At 42.7% G+C, this 16,006-nt stretch overlaps 1 protein-coding gene across 1 annotated transcript; it reads left to right on the forward strand.

Annotated features, from left to right (window-relative positions):
• The first annotated feature begins 493 nt into the window (after positions 1–493).
• On the forward strand, positions 494–11,510 carry bace2 (beta-secretase 2). Its single transcript, XM_083695608.1, has 9 exons — positions 494–1,004; positions 5,104–5,192; positions 5,962–6,178; positions 6,807–6,938; positions 7,472–7,606; positions 7,923–8,024; positions 8,304–8,453; positions 8,774–8,942; positions 9,329–11,510. The coding sequence occupies exons 1-9, from the start codon at positions 714–716 to the stop codon at positions 9,571–9,573; spliced, it is 1,530 nt and encodes a 509-aa protein (XP_083551734.1). The 5' UTR covers positions 494–713; the 3' UTR covers positions 9,574–11,510.
• The last annotated feature ends 4,496 nt before the right edge of the window (positions 11,511–16,006 follow it).

Below are 16,006 nucleotides of genomic sequence, written 5' to 3' on the forward strand. Positions count from 1 at the left end.
GGGAGACAGTGCTTACTGTATCTCTGTACTACCATGAAGAATAAAGCATGGAGATGTGGTGTGAAACATTGATCCCCTGACCACTGAGGTCTCCCTCTGTTTGTGGTGACAGACTGGACAGTGTGGCAATCATCCCCACCCCACCCATCACAAGATTGACTAATGGCCCCGAGGGCCACAACCTTAACAACACTTAAGCAGCCGCTACAAGGATTATATTCATGTGATCATATGGATCAGTGGTTGAAGGAGGGGTGGAACAGTCCAATTACAAAGATGTATGCAAATAACAGAACGACGATATTATTATGATTTCCACAGAAATGTATACAATGCAATCATAATTATTCTTATTAGTGAATCAATGTCACATCATTCTTTAGTGTCCAAAGTAGCCATAATCATTATGGGAAAAAAGTTCTGGGACTCGTCACATCCGTCATATCGAATTCAGGAATGAGGAAGTTGTCCATTCTGAATGAGTGAACTTTTCTTTAGTGAGGAGTGCACTTGCGCTGGTGCACCTAAGAAGTTGTACTCGTCTTTGTGAAAAACTGGAGTTGTGACATGTTTCTTCAACTTAGGTGAGGAAGCAGCCTGTTCACGATGGTATTCACATTGGAGGTTTCATGATGGTTAAGTTGAAAACTAAGAAGCATACTTGAACGTGGAGCTCGATTTTTTCTCAGAGGTTGCCCTCAACATTATTTGCCATGGTTTACCATCGCAATTATTTTCACCTTCGGGCATTTTTTCTTCTGTTCTATTTTGGAACGTCAACATCTTACTATACAATTCCACTTAAAATCTATACAGGGAAGTTTAACTTTACATTGGACTTGGATTTAACTCCTCTTCAGCAAATACAAACTTCTGGAAATGGACTCTCCTTGGCATCTGATCCAGCTGGAATTGTGAACTTTCTGGACATGGTCAATAACTTGCAAGGCGATTCAGGCAGAGGCTATTACATGGAGATGGCGATTGGAACCCCAGGTCAAACGGTATAGCCTATGTACATCATTCAATTACTGCCATGGATATATTAATGTCTTAAGTCTTCAGCATGTTATTGTATGGGGATGGAGGAAATAATTAATGATCATGCACACAATTGCTGAGTTTTTTGTACTAAATGCTTGTATTTAAGAATTGAAAATTACTGTAAGCAGTATATACGGCCACCCATCACTTTACATGTATGATATGTAGCTATATGGCTTTGTCAGTTTGCACAGAAGGGCTGGTCTATGCAGCATGTGATACAATGTGAGGGTGAGGAAAGACTGTTTGTCCCTAGGGCTTGGGCGAGGGGTAGCCGGATAGCATCAACCTCTATGCAGTCTTGTGGACAGATAGCTCCAACACAAGATTTCATGAGATGGAGTGTCTCCTGGTATTGGCTTACAGAAGCTTGCGACTTAATTCAACCCTTGCAAAACAGGCAAGTGCCCGTACCTGTTTCGGCATCACTTATCACTGTTTTGAAAATATCCACGAACTCTCCAAAATCTGAGATTTTCTCCCGCCCCACGAAATATCCTAAAGGCTGCTTAATATCCATAAAAATTAACTTTATACTCTTCATTACCCGAACCCACGGTGGAAAACTCAAAAAATGGCACCCCGCATTGCAATTGCATTTCCGCTCCGAAAATCTCAGATGATGGAGAGTACAATGATTCAAAACTGGGATAAAGGATGCCGAAACAGGTAAGGGCACTCATGATGAATTAAAGGCACCATGCAGGATTGCGGCCTCTATTCACTGCAATGGGAATTCAGAATAGTGTCTCCGATCCTCTGTCCCTCCCCTTTCTCAATGCAAACTACTTCTAACTGAAACAATGAATCTGTCTATTATTTTCATGTTTTTATCCACCAAATGTCTTAGTTACATGACCTTGAAACTAGCAAAGGACCTGTGTGGTTGAAATTCAATTATTTAGTTCGGAAATGTTGCCAGCCAGCAGAGACACTCGCATGCTAAGTTAACTCGTCATCCCCCAAACAAAACTCAGATATGCTGTAATGTCAAACGTGTACTAGGACCAAAAGAATGTTACAAACTTATTTGCACACGAAGGCTTCTGTTGCTTAGGTCGGCTTCCAGCACTGAGAAATGCGTGTGGCCCCCAGGCAGTACAGTGGATAGCCAATGAGCCACACACACAAGTCGCAGTTTACAGGCCCACAGCAAGTGGTAGACACACAGAAACATCCCAAACATTTTGGAAAAGTAAATTCAGGCAGAAGGGATGGGTCTTGGCAGGTGCATGCACTGTCACAGACTACCAATAAGTAAGTAATTATTCAGCATGGTTATCTACTGACATGATCCAGTGTAAAAGCTACATATTGCACCTATAAGTTGCAAGCTCCGGCAAGCCGGAGTGCCGCATCGGAGCTAGTGGACACATGGAGTCGGAGACTTTGCCATGTATCAAATGTAAATGACCCCGCCAAAACACAGTTTGTATTAAAATCCTCCTTTCATTGACTCTGATGGTTCGTCAGGGGGTTTTCCCCTTTGACGGGCATCAAACGTGTCAAATTTCTCTTGCAAAGTAATTTAATAGCAAGTAAAGGGAGTTAGCTTGCTAACTTTGAACAAATTCCGAGTTGGTGCTAAAGTTAGCTCCTTAACTCCCTCGATTCATACCCCTGGAGTAGTTGAAAAGTGTGTTTATTAATTTTTTTGCAAGGCTGTTGATACCTGTTAAAGGGGGCAACCATACGACAAACCATCAGTCAGTGAAAGAAGGAATTGTGTCTTGGCAGGGTAATTTTTATTTAGATACATGACAAAGTCTCAGGCTCTCTGTCCACAAGACTGCATAGAGGAGGATGCTATCCGACTAGGGCGAGGGGGTAGTGAAGATGCCCTGGGCCTCTGGGTCTGACACTGGATGAAAGTAAGCCCTCACTCACATGAGTTCACATGATGCTGCTAAGGCCTCTACTAGTGTTCCACTGGCTAGGCAGCTGACTGGGATTAGGAGGCACAAAGGCTCAGAGAGTGCTGCATGGTGTGGTGTAGCCGAATAGAATCCTCCTCTATGCAGTCCTATGGACAGTCAGACACTTTACCTTTATCTAAACCATAACCATTTCCACTTTATCTAAATAAAAATGACCCTGCAAAACACAGTTCATGATAAAATATTTCTTTCACTAATTGTGATGGTTCATTGTGTGGTTGCCCCCTTTGACAGGCATCAAGGTAGCCAAATGTGCCTTACAAAAAATAAACAAACGGGATTTGGACAAAGTTAGCTCTCTATCCCCCTTTACTTTAAATTACTTTGCTAGAGAAATATGTCACGCTTGATGCCCATCAAAGTGGACAACCACTGTGGTGAAGAAGGATTTTATTACCAACTGTGTCTTGGTGGGGTAATTTTTATTTCATTACATGGCAAAGTCTCAGACTCTATCTGTACATAGGACTGCATAGAGGAGGATGCTATCTGGCTAGATGTGGTGCGTCAAGGTCTCTATAGTTTCCACAAGGTCTTGTGTGTCTCACTTGGTAGAGTGCTAGCAATGCTAAGGTTGTGGGTTCCATTCCTGCTGAGATAATATAATCAATAAAAAATATGGACTCACTGCACTGTAAGTCGCTTTGGATGAAAGTGTCTGCTAAATGGCATATTACATATTATATTAAACTCATCAAGTTAATTCTGCCTTGTCATTGCCCATTGCATATCAGTGGAATGCATGGTCTAACTGACATCAGTAAAGTTTATTTTGGGGGGGAGGGGGTGTTAACACGTAATCTCAAACTGTGCCTATGATGTAATTAAGGGCCCTGGTGTTAAACGAGGTGCAATTCAAATGAGCCACTAATTGCCACATCTGTTAGCCCATTGCAGCTAGGTTAAGGTGCCGGCTGGAGGGCCTCACATCTAAGTATTACAAACAGGTAGCAGATGCACGTAGTCACTGAGCCGCTGCCAATTAGCTAGGCAAAGCTCAACCACAGGCAACCAGGCAGCCATGCTGGCTCAGGGACGGGGAAGAGGAGCTATTTTCTTGCAGCCCAGCCAGGTAAGGGAAGGATGATGCATATACAGTGCAGGTAGGCGGTACAAGGAAATGCCCCTGGTTTTCCCGAGCAGGTTCGGGCGGCCGGTCTCTCTGGTTTTGTCCTGGCATGAGTGTTGCTATTTGTGTGGTGAGTGGCATATACTATGAGTCAGAGTGGTGGGACCCAGACCAGAACAATGATGAAGCAGAGATTGGGAGGCCACATAGAGCTTGATCACTAACACTTCCTGCTCACCTGGTTTTTCTACAACAGGGTAAACCACATCGGAATGCAGAATATTCTGAAGTATTTGGAGCAGATTTTTATATTTTGTACTGGGCTTTATGTAAGGTTTGAACTCTACGAGTAATTTACATCTGCACTGTGAATGAGTCTGCTCTTATTTGATGAGACCCTTTAATTGAAACATATATCCAGAAAATCAATTTTCCCTGTCTGCTTTAGATAGCCTAGAGACAGGATGCATGTCACCCCACTAGAAACCCTTTCCTGGTCACACCACCAGAAACCCTTTCCTGTGTGTTTCACTTCCTAGTCTACTTGTTTTCCATCAAGTCAGTCACGATTTAAGGATGAATTTGAATGGTAAATAAACTCCTTTGTTGCGAGCAGAGCCGGAGAGCACCCGTTTATGGCCTCTTTAATGATGAATGTTTAGCAATGACCCTTCTGAGCTGGTCGCCGAGGTGACAGAAGTCTGTTATCTCATTAGTTCCCCCTTGTTGAATTGATACTTGAGACAACATTAATTCAACTGCTGCTGGCTCACACACGCTTCTGGTCGTTAACACACAGCTGACAAACACCAGGCTGGAGAGAATAGGAGCAATGAGTGGAGGTGGTCATGTTTGCCCTAAAGGTTCCCACAGGTCTTATTTTTTCCCAATCTTCTAAGGTCAGAGGTTTAATAATCAAAAACCCAGTTCTGCCTATAAAAGTGCCAATATTGACTGACTTTTGTGTTCTAGGATTTCTACAATAGGGTAGGGTTAAGTTGTTCTGTGTGGTTAACCTGAATGACTGATAAAACCCTCTCTTTTGAATGACAGCTGAATATCCTGGTTGATACTGGAAGCAGTAACTTTGCAGTGGCTGCGGAAACACATCCCTTCATCACACACTACTTCAACACAGCACTGTGAGTGTGGGATTCTCATAGTTTGTTCACATTGTTTGTTTGGTTTTTCATTTCTGTGGAATAGATATATCTGTGGAATAGTTTCATCCATTTAGTTATGGATCCTTAAGTTAGTAATCCTTGCAATGCCATTGAGTATATACTCTCATATTGTATTTGATGGCCCCAAAAATGTCTGTGTTGACTGTGTTGAATTTCTACTCTGTCATCATGACAAGGTCTAGCACTCATTCCATCATTGTAATATGACAAATGAAAAGTCATGCAAAAAGTCTGCCGTGACGTGACTGATGTGCTTGGCTAATAATTTGGCCTAGTTTGGCCCAGTTTGGGTTAGGGTTAATTTTTTGATAATTTCTGATATTGTAATTCTTTCTCTCTAGAATTTATTCATTAATTTTATTTAACCTTTAACTAGGTAAAATGCATTGAGATTAGAAACCTCTTTTGCGAGGGGAACCTGGCAAGAAGGCAAAACAGGGTTGTACCACTGTGTACATAAAATGTTACAAAGATAAAAAGTGTAAAAGTTACCACTACATTTGAGGATTAGAAACAACTGCATCTATCAACATTTTCATTGATCAGAGTCTTAAAATCAGGCAAGGAAACTAGCTTCTCTAACTTAAAAATATTTAGAAGTTTGTTCCAGGATGAACTGTTCGAGGGGTATTATGTGAAAAGATATATCTTAGTTTTAGCCTGTTTGCATATGGTTTCTTTTGTCTCAGAGGGGCCTGGTTAATCCAATCTCTGTGTCTGTGTTCAGCTCTAGTACGTACCAGTCCACGGGCAGGGCAGTAGCCGTCAGGTACACCCAAGGGAACTGGGAGGGCGAGCTGGGAACCGACCGCGTCTCCATCCCCAAGGGCCCCAACGGCACCATCACCATCAACATTGCCGGCATCCTCTCCTCCGACAGCTTCTTCCTCCCGGGGATCAACTGGCAAGGCATTCTGGGCCTGGCATACCCCATACTGGCACGGGTAAATGGGGAGGATGAGTGGGGGGGGGGGGGGGCAGGGATGGAAGCAAAGGAATCTATGCAAATGGCCACGTCTGTTTGATTTGGCACAGTGGTGTCCCAAGGCGTGGTGTGTGTGAAGAGCTGCTGAATGTTATCAAAGAGCAAACAAACTGAACCTGAGACTGTTCCCTGTTGATATGGTTCTGAATTAAACCATGGTGATGTCTCCATACAGTAACATAAGGCGTGAGGTACTGTATCTAGCCTTACACTGACCACTTTGTACTGCAGATATCAGCTTTTGTTCAGGTTAAAATGCTCTTCAGGATATTTGTCATGCATCCCATGCGTATCTCTGTCCAGAAACCATGTGAGGTCAAGTATAAAGAGGACAAATCCTCTCCCTCTTTTAGTCAACCTGCCTGAAATTGCCACAGTTATTTGAATTCCCCAAAACCAAAGACACATCTTTCAAATTACCCAGTGTAATCAACACTTAGTTTTCATGGAGAAATGTTAGGACCTCATTCTAGTGATAAACAGAGATTGAGGATTGTTATTTAAGAGGACTGTGAGACGTTACACTGTTCTGTCTTTATAATCTAAGAAGATTACCAGTGTGTGTGTTTGTGTTTCCTGTCTCTCAGCCTGACTCGTCAGTGGAACCTTTCTTCAACTCGGTGGTGCGACAGACGGGCATTCCTGATGTGTTTTCCCTCCAGATGTGCGGAGTTGGAATGTCGGCCAGTACCAGTGCCGACCCCGCAGGGGGGAGTCTTGTGAGTAGTCAGGAGGAGTTGGGCGTGGCCTATGAAAGGGAGGAATGAATGGGTAAAAGAGCTACTGACAAAGGCTAGCTGTTTTACTGTAAAAGAAGAAGAGTATTGAGACTGTTCATCTCATGCACGTTAGGCAGAGGCATGGCATATTGCTCCATCCGACACCCAGACCGGAAAAACCTTTCAAGGGTGGATGAGACTGAGTGGCTTGCTGCCTCTTAGAAACATGATTGCTTGCATAAGCTCCCAATGTCCTTCCCCACTGGACGCCGAATCTAATTAGTGAGTGGCTAAGCGAGTGGCTAATTAAGTACCCTGCCTTGAGCAGGTCTGTTGGTGTAATGTAAGTGGTCACGGTCCAGCCAACCACGTGACCCGTTGAGAGAGGCAGATGGGAGAGATTGCAGGCAGGGTGTACTCAGTGTCTGCTGTGCTATGCCCAAATTGTGCCAACACATGCCCTTGTCGTTTTACCAGACTGTCATTATTTTCACTGTTATTTTAGAAGTGAATGAAAACTGGCTTTGTTTCAGATCATGGGAGGAGCTGAACCAACTCTGTACAGTGGGTCAGTGTGGTACACCCCTATAAAGGAGGAGTGGTACTATCAAGTGGAGGTATTGAAACTGGAGGTTGGCGACCAAAATTTAAACCTGGATTGCAAAGAGGTACAGTATGAGACACTGTGGGTGAGCCTTAAGTATGAATATGGTAACAGTTAGTAACAATTAACATTTTTACAGCAAGTCAGGTATTAGGAACCAAGACTACGAAACCTTGGCCCTAGAACAGTTCTAGTGAACATCGATGAGGAAGTAAAACAACAGCACTGAAAGAAAGCATGCATCAGACTGAGGAATGTGCTAATCCTGTTTGTGAACCCTTCCAGGAGCAGTGGCTGCCATTACAGCCCTTTGTTTGATAAAGGTTTTCTACAGAAGCCAGTGAAGTGAAAACATTTTTCTCTCTGTCTGTCTGTTTTAGTATAACATGGACAAAGCCATAGTTGACAGCGGGACCACTCTGCTGCGACTGCCTGTGATTGTGTTCAATGCCGTGGTGGAGGCCATCACAAGAACCTCCCTGGTATGTCAGCTTTCCACATGACCAAATTACTTACTGTGTGAATCTCTAGGAGAAACTGTAAAAGCATGCATGGGGTTAAAAAGCTGTTTGAGGACAGGCTGTACAGTGTCTTATTGATCAAAAACAATGTCGACTGAGGAAACTGGCCTTTTTACCTTACCTAATGGCCATGGCTTGTATCTGTTGCTTTATACATCCACAGTTGTTAACATTCAATTTGGGTGTGTTGTCCCCCCCCACCCCCCGCCGCTCCTCTCTCTCTCTCTGTCCGTGGTCCAGATCCAGGATTTCTCCTCTGGGTTCTGGGCGGGGACCAAGCTGGCCTGTTGGCTGAAGGGAGAAATGCCATGGAGGTTCTTCCCAAAGCTTTCCATCTACCTGAGAGCCACCAACACAAGCCAGTCCTTCCGCATCACCATCCTCCCCCAGGTGACAACAACATCACCCATGTTTTGTAATTGATTAACTTTAAACCTCCTGTGAGTCTAGTCATCCTTCACATGTTAAGGCAATATGGATCTTGTATGTGTTTTTTTCATCACATGCATACAAGTAATGCAGTTTTATATTCTCTCAATAAATTACTGCATGAAAACCATTCCATGCCCAATGACAAGTAGGTGAGCAATTGAACATACAGTAAATTATACATTTTCACCTCACAAGCAACAATCCTTATGCCTTATATCTGCATGATGCATGCAGCTCTTTGATTGACATGAATGTTTCTGTGTGGCTGTGCCCTGCAGCTGTACATCCAGCCAATCACAGATGTGGATGGTACAATGGAGTGCTTCCGCTTCGGCATATCATCCTCAGCCAGCGGCCTGGTGATTGGTGCTACGGTCATGGAAGGCTTCTACGTGATCTTCGACCGTGCCCAGAAGAGGGTGGGCTTCGCTGTCAGCACCTGCGCAGGTGAGGGTTGGAAGCACCCTGAACATAAATGGAGGCTAGAGTCTTTAATAAGGCTTTGAATCTCCTAACAAAATCTGTAGGATTATACTGTAGCACTAGTATGATAGCATGTACTCCATAATGGCTTTTATGTTCCCCTGCATGCTAGTCAAATGTGTTGATCAATCATTATTTCTATAGCACATTTCATCATACACAATCATTTCAATGCACTTTACAGAAAAAAATAATATTTGATATTAAATACACAAGAGAATAATAATGAAATTGTTACATCCTTAGAAGTTCAAAGTATTCCCATGTATCTCAGTCTAAGGTTTAAAGTATACAGTATACTGTACAATATGTCAGGGATGTGACTCCTGTTGCCTCTATCTCTCCACTAGTGAACAGTGGGCTGGCTGTGTCAGAGATTGCTGGGCCCTTCTCCTCAGCAGACGTAGCAGCAGACTGTGCAGGGGGAGGCCTGCTACGTGAGCCACTACTCTGGGTCATCTCTTATGCTCTGATGGGCGTCTGTGCCCTTGTGCTGCTAGTCCTGCTCCTCCTCCTCATCCTGCCTTGTCGCCGCAGAAATCGCCACGGTGAGATCACAGATGAGTCCTCACTGGTCCGCCACCGCATCAAGTGACTGAGAGGCTGGGGTAATACTGAGGTCAGCGGACGTCCCTGCACTGCAGTAATGGGGATAGGGGAGGGCTTTGGACTACACTGACCAATATAACTGTTCTCTGGACATATGGAAATATGAGTGGATGTAGAGACTGTAGACTACTTGTATTAGTTTGACTAGAGGACATTTTTCTTACATAGCATAACTGTTACTGGTTTTCCTTGCACTCCAGTTGTACGACAATGGGCAACATGTATTACTGTAAACAGTGATTTACAGTAATAAAACTTGAATGTATTACAATTGAGACATGTTATCTTTAGGTAAGGCCTTTCCCTGCACATACTGTATGTTCCCTGCTGATTCTCCTCTGCCCAAATCATGGCATTGGAGTGCACACGCAATCCAAAAGACAAAAAAGAATCACATTCATGCTGGTGTATTTACTCATCAGAAGCTTCAACTCAAAATACAATATTACCTTAGTGCTGTGTCTATAAAAACAATTCATGGCAGTTTCCTTCTTCAGTAGGAGAAGGAATGCATCATGCGTCCAGTATCTAGCTGTATCTCTGATCACTTTCTGCAATCATTTGAATTACTGAAGTACTTAATCTTTGTTGGGGAGTTAGAATGTTTTTTACATTCAAGTTAAGGACAAAGCACTATCAAGTGGTCACTGTCAATAGGAGAAGAAAAAAACTTACGTATGTTACTTTTCACTTGTATAGGAAACTGTCCTGACATTTAGTTGGTTAGATAAATCTTCCCTTGTGGTTACATTGTTTTCATTCTACAGTTACAGTATCACCTCACCTGGTAATTAAAGGTTTGTGACAATTTGCACTTAGTTTAGCCTGACTTCAGATTTGCATGTGCTTTAGCCAACTTCTATGACTAGCTGTCTGCCTTGTCTAACCAACTTCTATGACTAGCTGTCTGCCTTGTCTAACCAACTTCTATGACTAGCTGTCTGCCTTGTCTAACCAACTTCTATGACTAGCTGTCTGCCTTGTCTAACCAACTTCTATGACTAGCTGTCTGCCTTGTCTAACCAACTTCTATGACTAGCTGTCTGCCTTGTCTAACCAACTTCTATGACTAGCTGTCTGCCTTGTCTAGCCAACTTCTATGACTAGCTGTCTGCCTTGTCTAACCATAAGCAAGGATAGCTAGTCATAGGAATTGGCTAAAGTACATACGGTTTTGGAGCCAGGGAACGTAGTTTTCAAATACTGAACAACGGTGTAAAAAAAGTTTGACATCACTCTGTTTGAGTGAGAAGAAAATTGACAGTTCGTAATAAAATTTTGTTATCACATAAATTGTTGTATTAATGATGTGTATTATTACTAACTTTAATATGTATTTGATATTTAAATTGATTAGAATGTGATAATATTGTTATACCAAAATCTAACTATTATTAAACAGAACACAGAAGATACATTTGTTAGGGCACATTAATATTTATATTTGAGTATTCCTGTGCTAAACAATGTATAGGCAAAATGTGCAAAAAAAATAACTCTTTGTCTTAGAAGTGGATATGTGTTCATATACTCATTCATACTTGCCAATGAACAAAACCTGTTGGACCACTTTTAAGCTGATGACCAAACAAAGAAACTTGCTGTACTGGTTTACTTTATCTTAGGGCTCTGAGTTTGTCCTGGTCAGGTCAGGTCACATGGTCAGGAAAAACTCCTGGCCCTAAATTACTGATGGTCTTATGTAATATTTAATGCAAGATGTACTGTATTTTAATGTATCAATCAGTTAAGTTAAAGATATAAAAACATTTTTGAAGAGGTATCTGATACTAAATGATTTTCAGGTACGCATTTGAATTAAATCTTTGAATGTTGTCATGATTGTGTTGTGCTATATCAGTGCCAAAATTGTGATTGTATATGGAATGATTAAATTGACTATATTAAAGATACATCTCTCTGATTCCATTAGCAGCAGAAAATACACCCTCTATTCCAACAGCCTTTAACCTAGATAAACAATCCACCATTCATTTGGATAGCATGACTAAAGAGTTATATAAGTGGGGTGGAATTTTACAACATAAATCGAGTTCACTTTTCGAGATCAACTTTTGTACCAACTACTTTCTTTGAGCACCATCTAGTGGTGGAATGTAAAACGAATGTTGACTTTCACCTACCACACCCTTTATACAGTACAAACATCACAATACAAAAATGATCTTCAACAGAAACACAAACATACATACACAGACAGTAGTGTGATAGTGAACACATTTTTTATGATATGGATCACAGGAGAATACAGTCCACAAAGATTTACTTTAGATAAAGATTTACACCTTACATTAAGAATACACAAATATACTTGAAATCAATAACAAATAAATCAATGATCAATTAACACAGCCATCAAGAAACTAATGCATGAATGCAAATCTCAAGCTCTGAGAATTAGGTTTAAATCCTTCAATCACCAGTGTACATCAATCACATCCATTCATGTTAATTCATGTATCCTGACGAAGGTTCCACTGATTGAATTTGTTCTTCTTTTTTTTTGTGCAAACAACCACTAATTCATAAATTCAGTTTTGCAAACAATACTTCATACCAAATAATCAAGCCTTAGTGCCACTTTACAATCAGAAAAATAATGACTTATTTTCAACAATCATCTAATTAGACTGACAATTCTTATCCTTATTAAATTCTTTACAAAACAACTTTCTAACATATTTAGTAAGTGTTTACATCAAACAGATCTTCAGTGGGCTGTAATGATATAAGATGCAGCTTCACATGTTTCCAGTTAGAGTAAGACTCCAGAATTATAAGTAAAAAAATGTGATTCAGTATAAATAAAGGTCAGGATCCTTTAAATATTAAAATGTGTAACAAATGAATTAATGTTGTACTCGTTAATTACCTTTTTAATCGTAAATGTTTCTATCTGGCTATTTTTCATACATAAATAATCTAGACACTAAAATGCAGATGTTTCAACCATTTCAACTTGATTCCCACTTGTAATTTCTCCTTCCATCACTCCTCAGTTTCCATCTTGATATTTCTGAAAGAAAAAACAAAGCAAGCTTGTCACATTTAATGATGAATAACTGAGTATCTACTTCAACAATGGATTGCACCGTTTCTTGCAGTTTACCTGCATTTGCTCATAAATCCAGCCCAGGAAGAAGCTGACATTGCCATAGACACCTGGTCTATTCCTCAAGGCACAGCCTGTCCCCCAGCTTGTGTCCCCTAACAGCCACCATACAGAGTCCTTCTCTGTGACCAGCGGGCCACCACTGTTTCCCTGGTAAGCAGAATCCAATGTTGCAACACACTTACAGGTCAAACAGTTCCTTACTGTTAACTGCCGTTTCATTGTCCTTGCTTGCTGTAACTGCATGAGTACTATTGATGTATTACTACAGATCACTCAATCACATATGTTACATAAAGCATAAAAACACTCCATCTGAGCTCTTCAAAACACCGAAAACACCCAGGGTGTTACTGCTATGTTTGTACAGAAGAAGCTGAAGTGTTGAAAATTGAAAAGATTCTAATGGTATGATTGACTATTGTTCTTTAAGCATGCTGATGTTTAGGTTTTCACATGCATTGACAGAGTAAACTGCTTTACACTCTTTCACAGTATGAGACAAACCGATTTGTTTTTATTATTATTATTATTATTATTTTCATTCTTATTCTTCAGAATGTTTTCTCATTGATTTATCAGTGGTCTGTTACCTGACATGAATATATTCCCCCCTCCAGCATCTCGGCACAGATCATGTCCTCAGTGATCCTCCCGTTGTAGATGGTAGAGCTGTTGCAGACAGTCCTGTCTATCAGAGAGACCTTTGCCTCCATCAGGGTGCCGAAGGCTGAGCCTGGGATCATGGAAACATGAGCAATGGAACATCACCCTTGTTCACATCCTATTACATTTCTAATATTAGTATGGTCCAAGTCAACAAGCAGGGTTCTGTTTCAGTCAACTCGTTTCAACCCCTCACAATGGGACACGCACTCTGTGTACCTATTCTTTGAAACCCCATTCAATCACGCCTGTACAGGCTGAGGACGCATGCAAGCAGGTAGCCCCGCCTACTGCCCAACCTATAAAGGTTGCCGCAAGCACTCCCATTTTATCCTTTCCACTCTTCACTCACTGTCTGAAGCTTATTGTAGTGCGTTGCCTATGATTAGGTTGTCTCTACCCACACACCCTGCAGTTCTCTTTCAGTCGACTTGGTTCGACATCTCACTATGGGATATGCACCCTTGCATACCCTATTCGCTGAAATAGAACCTAGCTACCTAACTTAACTGTTGCAGTGGAAAGTTCATAGCTTTCCCTGAGGCGTTAGGTTGCTTATTCTTCCCCACAGGAATCCTGCTGATTCAGGCTTCACTCTTACAGAGCAAAGTTAATAACTAGCGTAGCTACCTTCTCCCATGCCCTTCAGGCACCATGCAAGTTTTGTTGCTAGCTGGTGGGTGAGCTCTCCTTGTGCACATGACCGTCGAGGTGCTCCCCTCTTTTACGACACAAAGTAAAATACCTCTTTTACTACACAAGTGAAAGAAACTCGTTTGGCCCCTTGTGTTTTCCGCATGAGAGAACATTTGGTTGTAGCATTGAAAAACTTGACTAGGTACAGTACATGACCATTAGCCTGCTCCCCCCACTTTAGTGCTTATTAGCCTGGCTCACTAGCTTCACCACACAACCTGAAGCTATGCTAGCTTGTTAACAGCAACAGAGTGACTGGCTGGTAATAAACCCACACAAGGTAATTACTATAAACCTCTACCTTGCTACTTTCTCTTGTAATTCCTAGCTAGCTAGCATACACGGTATATTGTCGACATAGCCATTTAGAGAAGTTCCACTTATTCTTTTTTCTGCTCTCATCCTCCGTGTCGATCGAAGATGCCTCGTCCTAGTAAATGGAATAAGTGGACACACTATAGCCCCTTGGGATTTTACCCCCAAGGCGACAAGTTCCTCCTTCTCCACCATGGCCACCCTGAAGCTTGAGAGCTTCAATGCTGCCACCTACAACAGGATTTACAGAGCCACTGCCCAGGTGACGTGCTCCATCATCTCCACAGCCCTCCTTTCTGTCTACTTGGCAGTGTAGGCTAAGGAGCTGTGTGACTCCCTGGTCCTAGGGGCTATGGTCGAGCGTAAGAAATTGATGGAGCTCCGCCTCCTTGCTGACCACTCGACCAGTACTGAGGCTACTGGTAGATGGGGCATGCGGTGGTTGGCCAGAGAGATCTCTGGCACGACAAAACTAAACTAAACCGTCGGAGAAGGAGAGGAAACCTATCCTTGATGACCTGCGCTGGGACCACCCATATGGTCAGACTCAATGAGCTCCACCCACATCACGTTCTCAAGCTCTGTGTCCTCCATCAGGAGGACACATCGACGCTACACCTAGACTCGCAACCCTTCCAATCTAATCTACCCACCATGCTCAACTGACCACAACCTCACTGTCACGGGAAGACTTTGGAACTGCCGAACAGCGGTCCGGAAAGCAGAGGCTATGTCAGCCTATGCCTGCTTCATGTCTCTCCACTTCCTTGCTCTCACAGAGACATGGATTACACCGGATAACACAGCTATTCCAGCAGCCCTCTCTGATGCCTACTCCTTTTCTCATTCCCCTAGACTCTCTGGTCGAGGAGGAGGAACAGGACTCCTCATCTCGCCTAAGTGGTCACATAATGTCCTTCCCCTGTCAAACCTGTCCATATTCTCCTTTGAATTGCATGCTGTTTCTATCACCTCCCCTGTCAAACTTCACATTGTTGTTATCTATCGTCCTCCAGGTCAGCTTGGCCACTTTTTCGATGAGATGGATGTCCTTCTCAGCTCCTTCCCTGAGGACGGAACACCGCTCACACTACTGGGTGACTTCAACATCCAGTCGGAGAAGCTTCACTCGTCTGGAGCATTTGACCTTCTCTCCTCCTTCGGCCTTACCCTGTCCCACTCTCCTCCCACTCATAAGGTGGGCAAGCAGCTTGACCTTGTCTTCACAAGATCCTCCCATACCTCAAACCTCAGTGTTACCCCTCTTCCGGTTTTTGACCATCATTTCATATCCTTCTCCCTCCCTCTCAAATGCTCACCCTCCCAACCAGTCTCTACCAACACTGTGTCCTCTTGTCGCGGCTTGCGCATCCTCTCACTCACCACTCTTTCTTCCTGTCTTATCCGCCCTACCCTCTGTTGAATCCTTCTCTCTTCTATCCACTGATGCAGCTTCCTCCACCCTCCTGTCCTCTCTTTCCTCATCCTTCGACTCTCTCTGTCTACAGATCTCTCACCATCCACTCCACACGCTCCCTGGCTGTCTGAAACCCTGCAGGCTTGTAGAATAGGGCTCCGGGCAGCTGAGAGGAAATGGAGAAAATCTGGC

This window comes from Argentina silus (genome assembly GCF_951799395.1).
Source record: "Argentina silus genome assembly, chromosome: X".
Lineage (NCBI taxonomy): Eukaryota > Metazoa > Chordata > Actinopteri > Argentiniformes > Argentinidae > Argentina > Argentina silus.

Bases quoted from the DNA above. Each gene is read 5' to 3' on its own strand.
- bace2 (XM_083695608.1), top strand. From the start codon at position 714: ATGGTTTACCATCGCAATTATTTTCACCTTCGGGCATTTTTTCTTCTG. The intron at 6,179-6,806 runs GTAAATGGGGAG...CCTGTCTCTCAG, and splicing joins CATACCCCATACTGGCACGG to CCTGACTCGTCAGTGGAACC. The intron at 8,943-9,328 runs GTGAGGGTTGGA...TCTCTCCACTAG, and splicing joins CGCTGTCAGCACCTGCGCAG to TGAACAGTGGGCTGGCTGTG.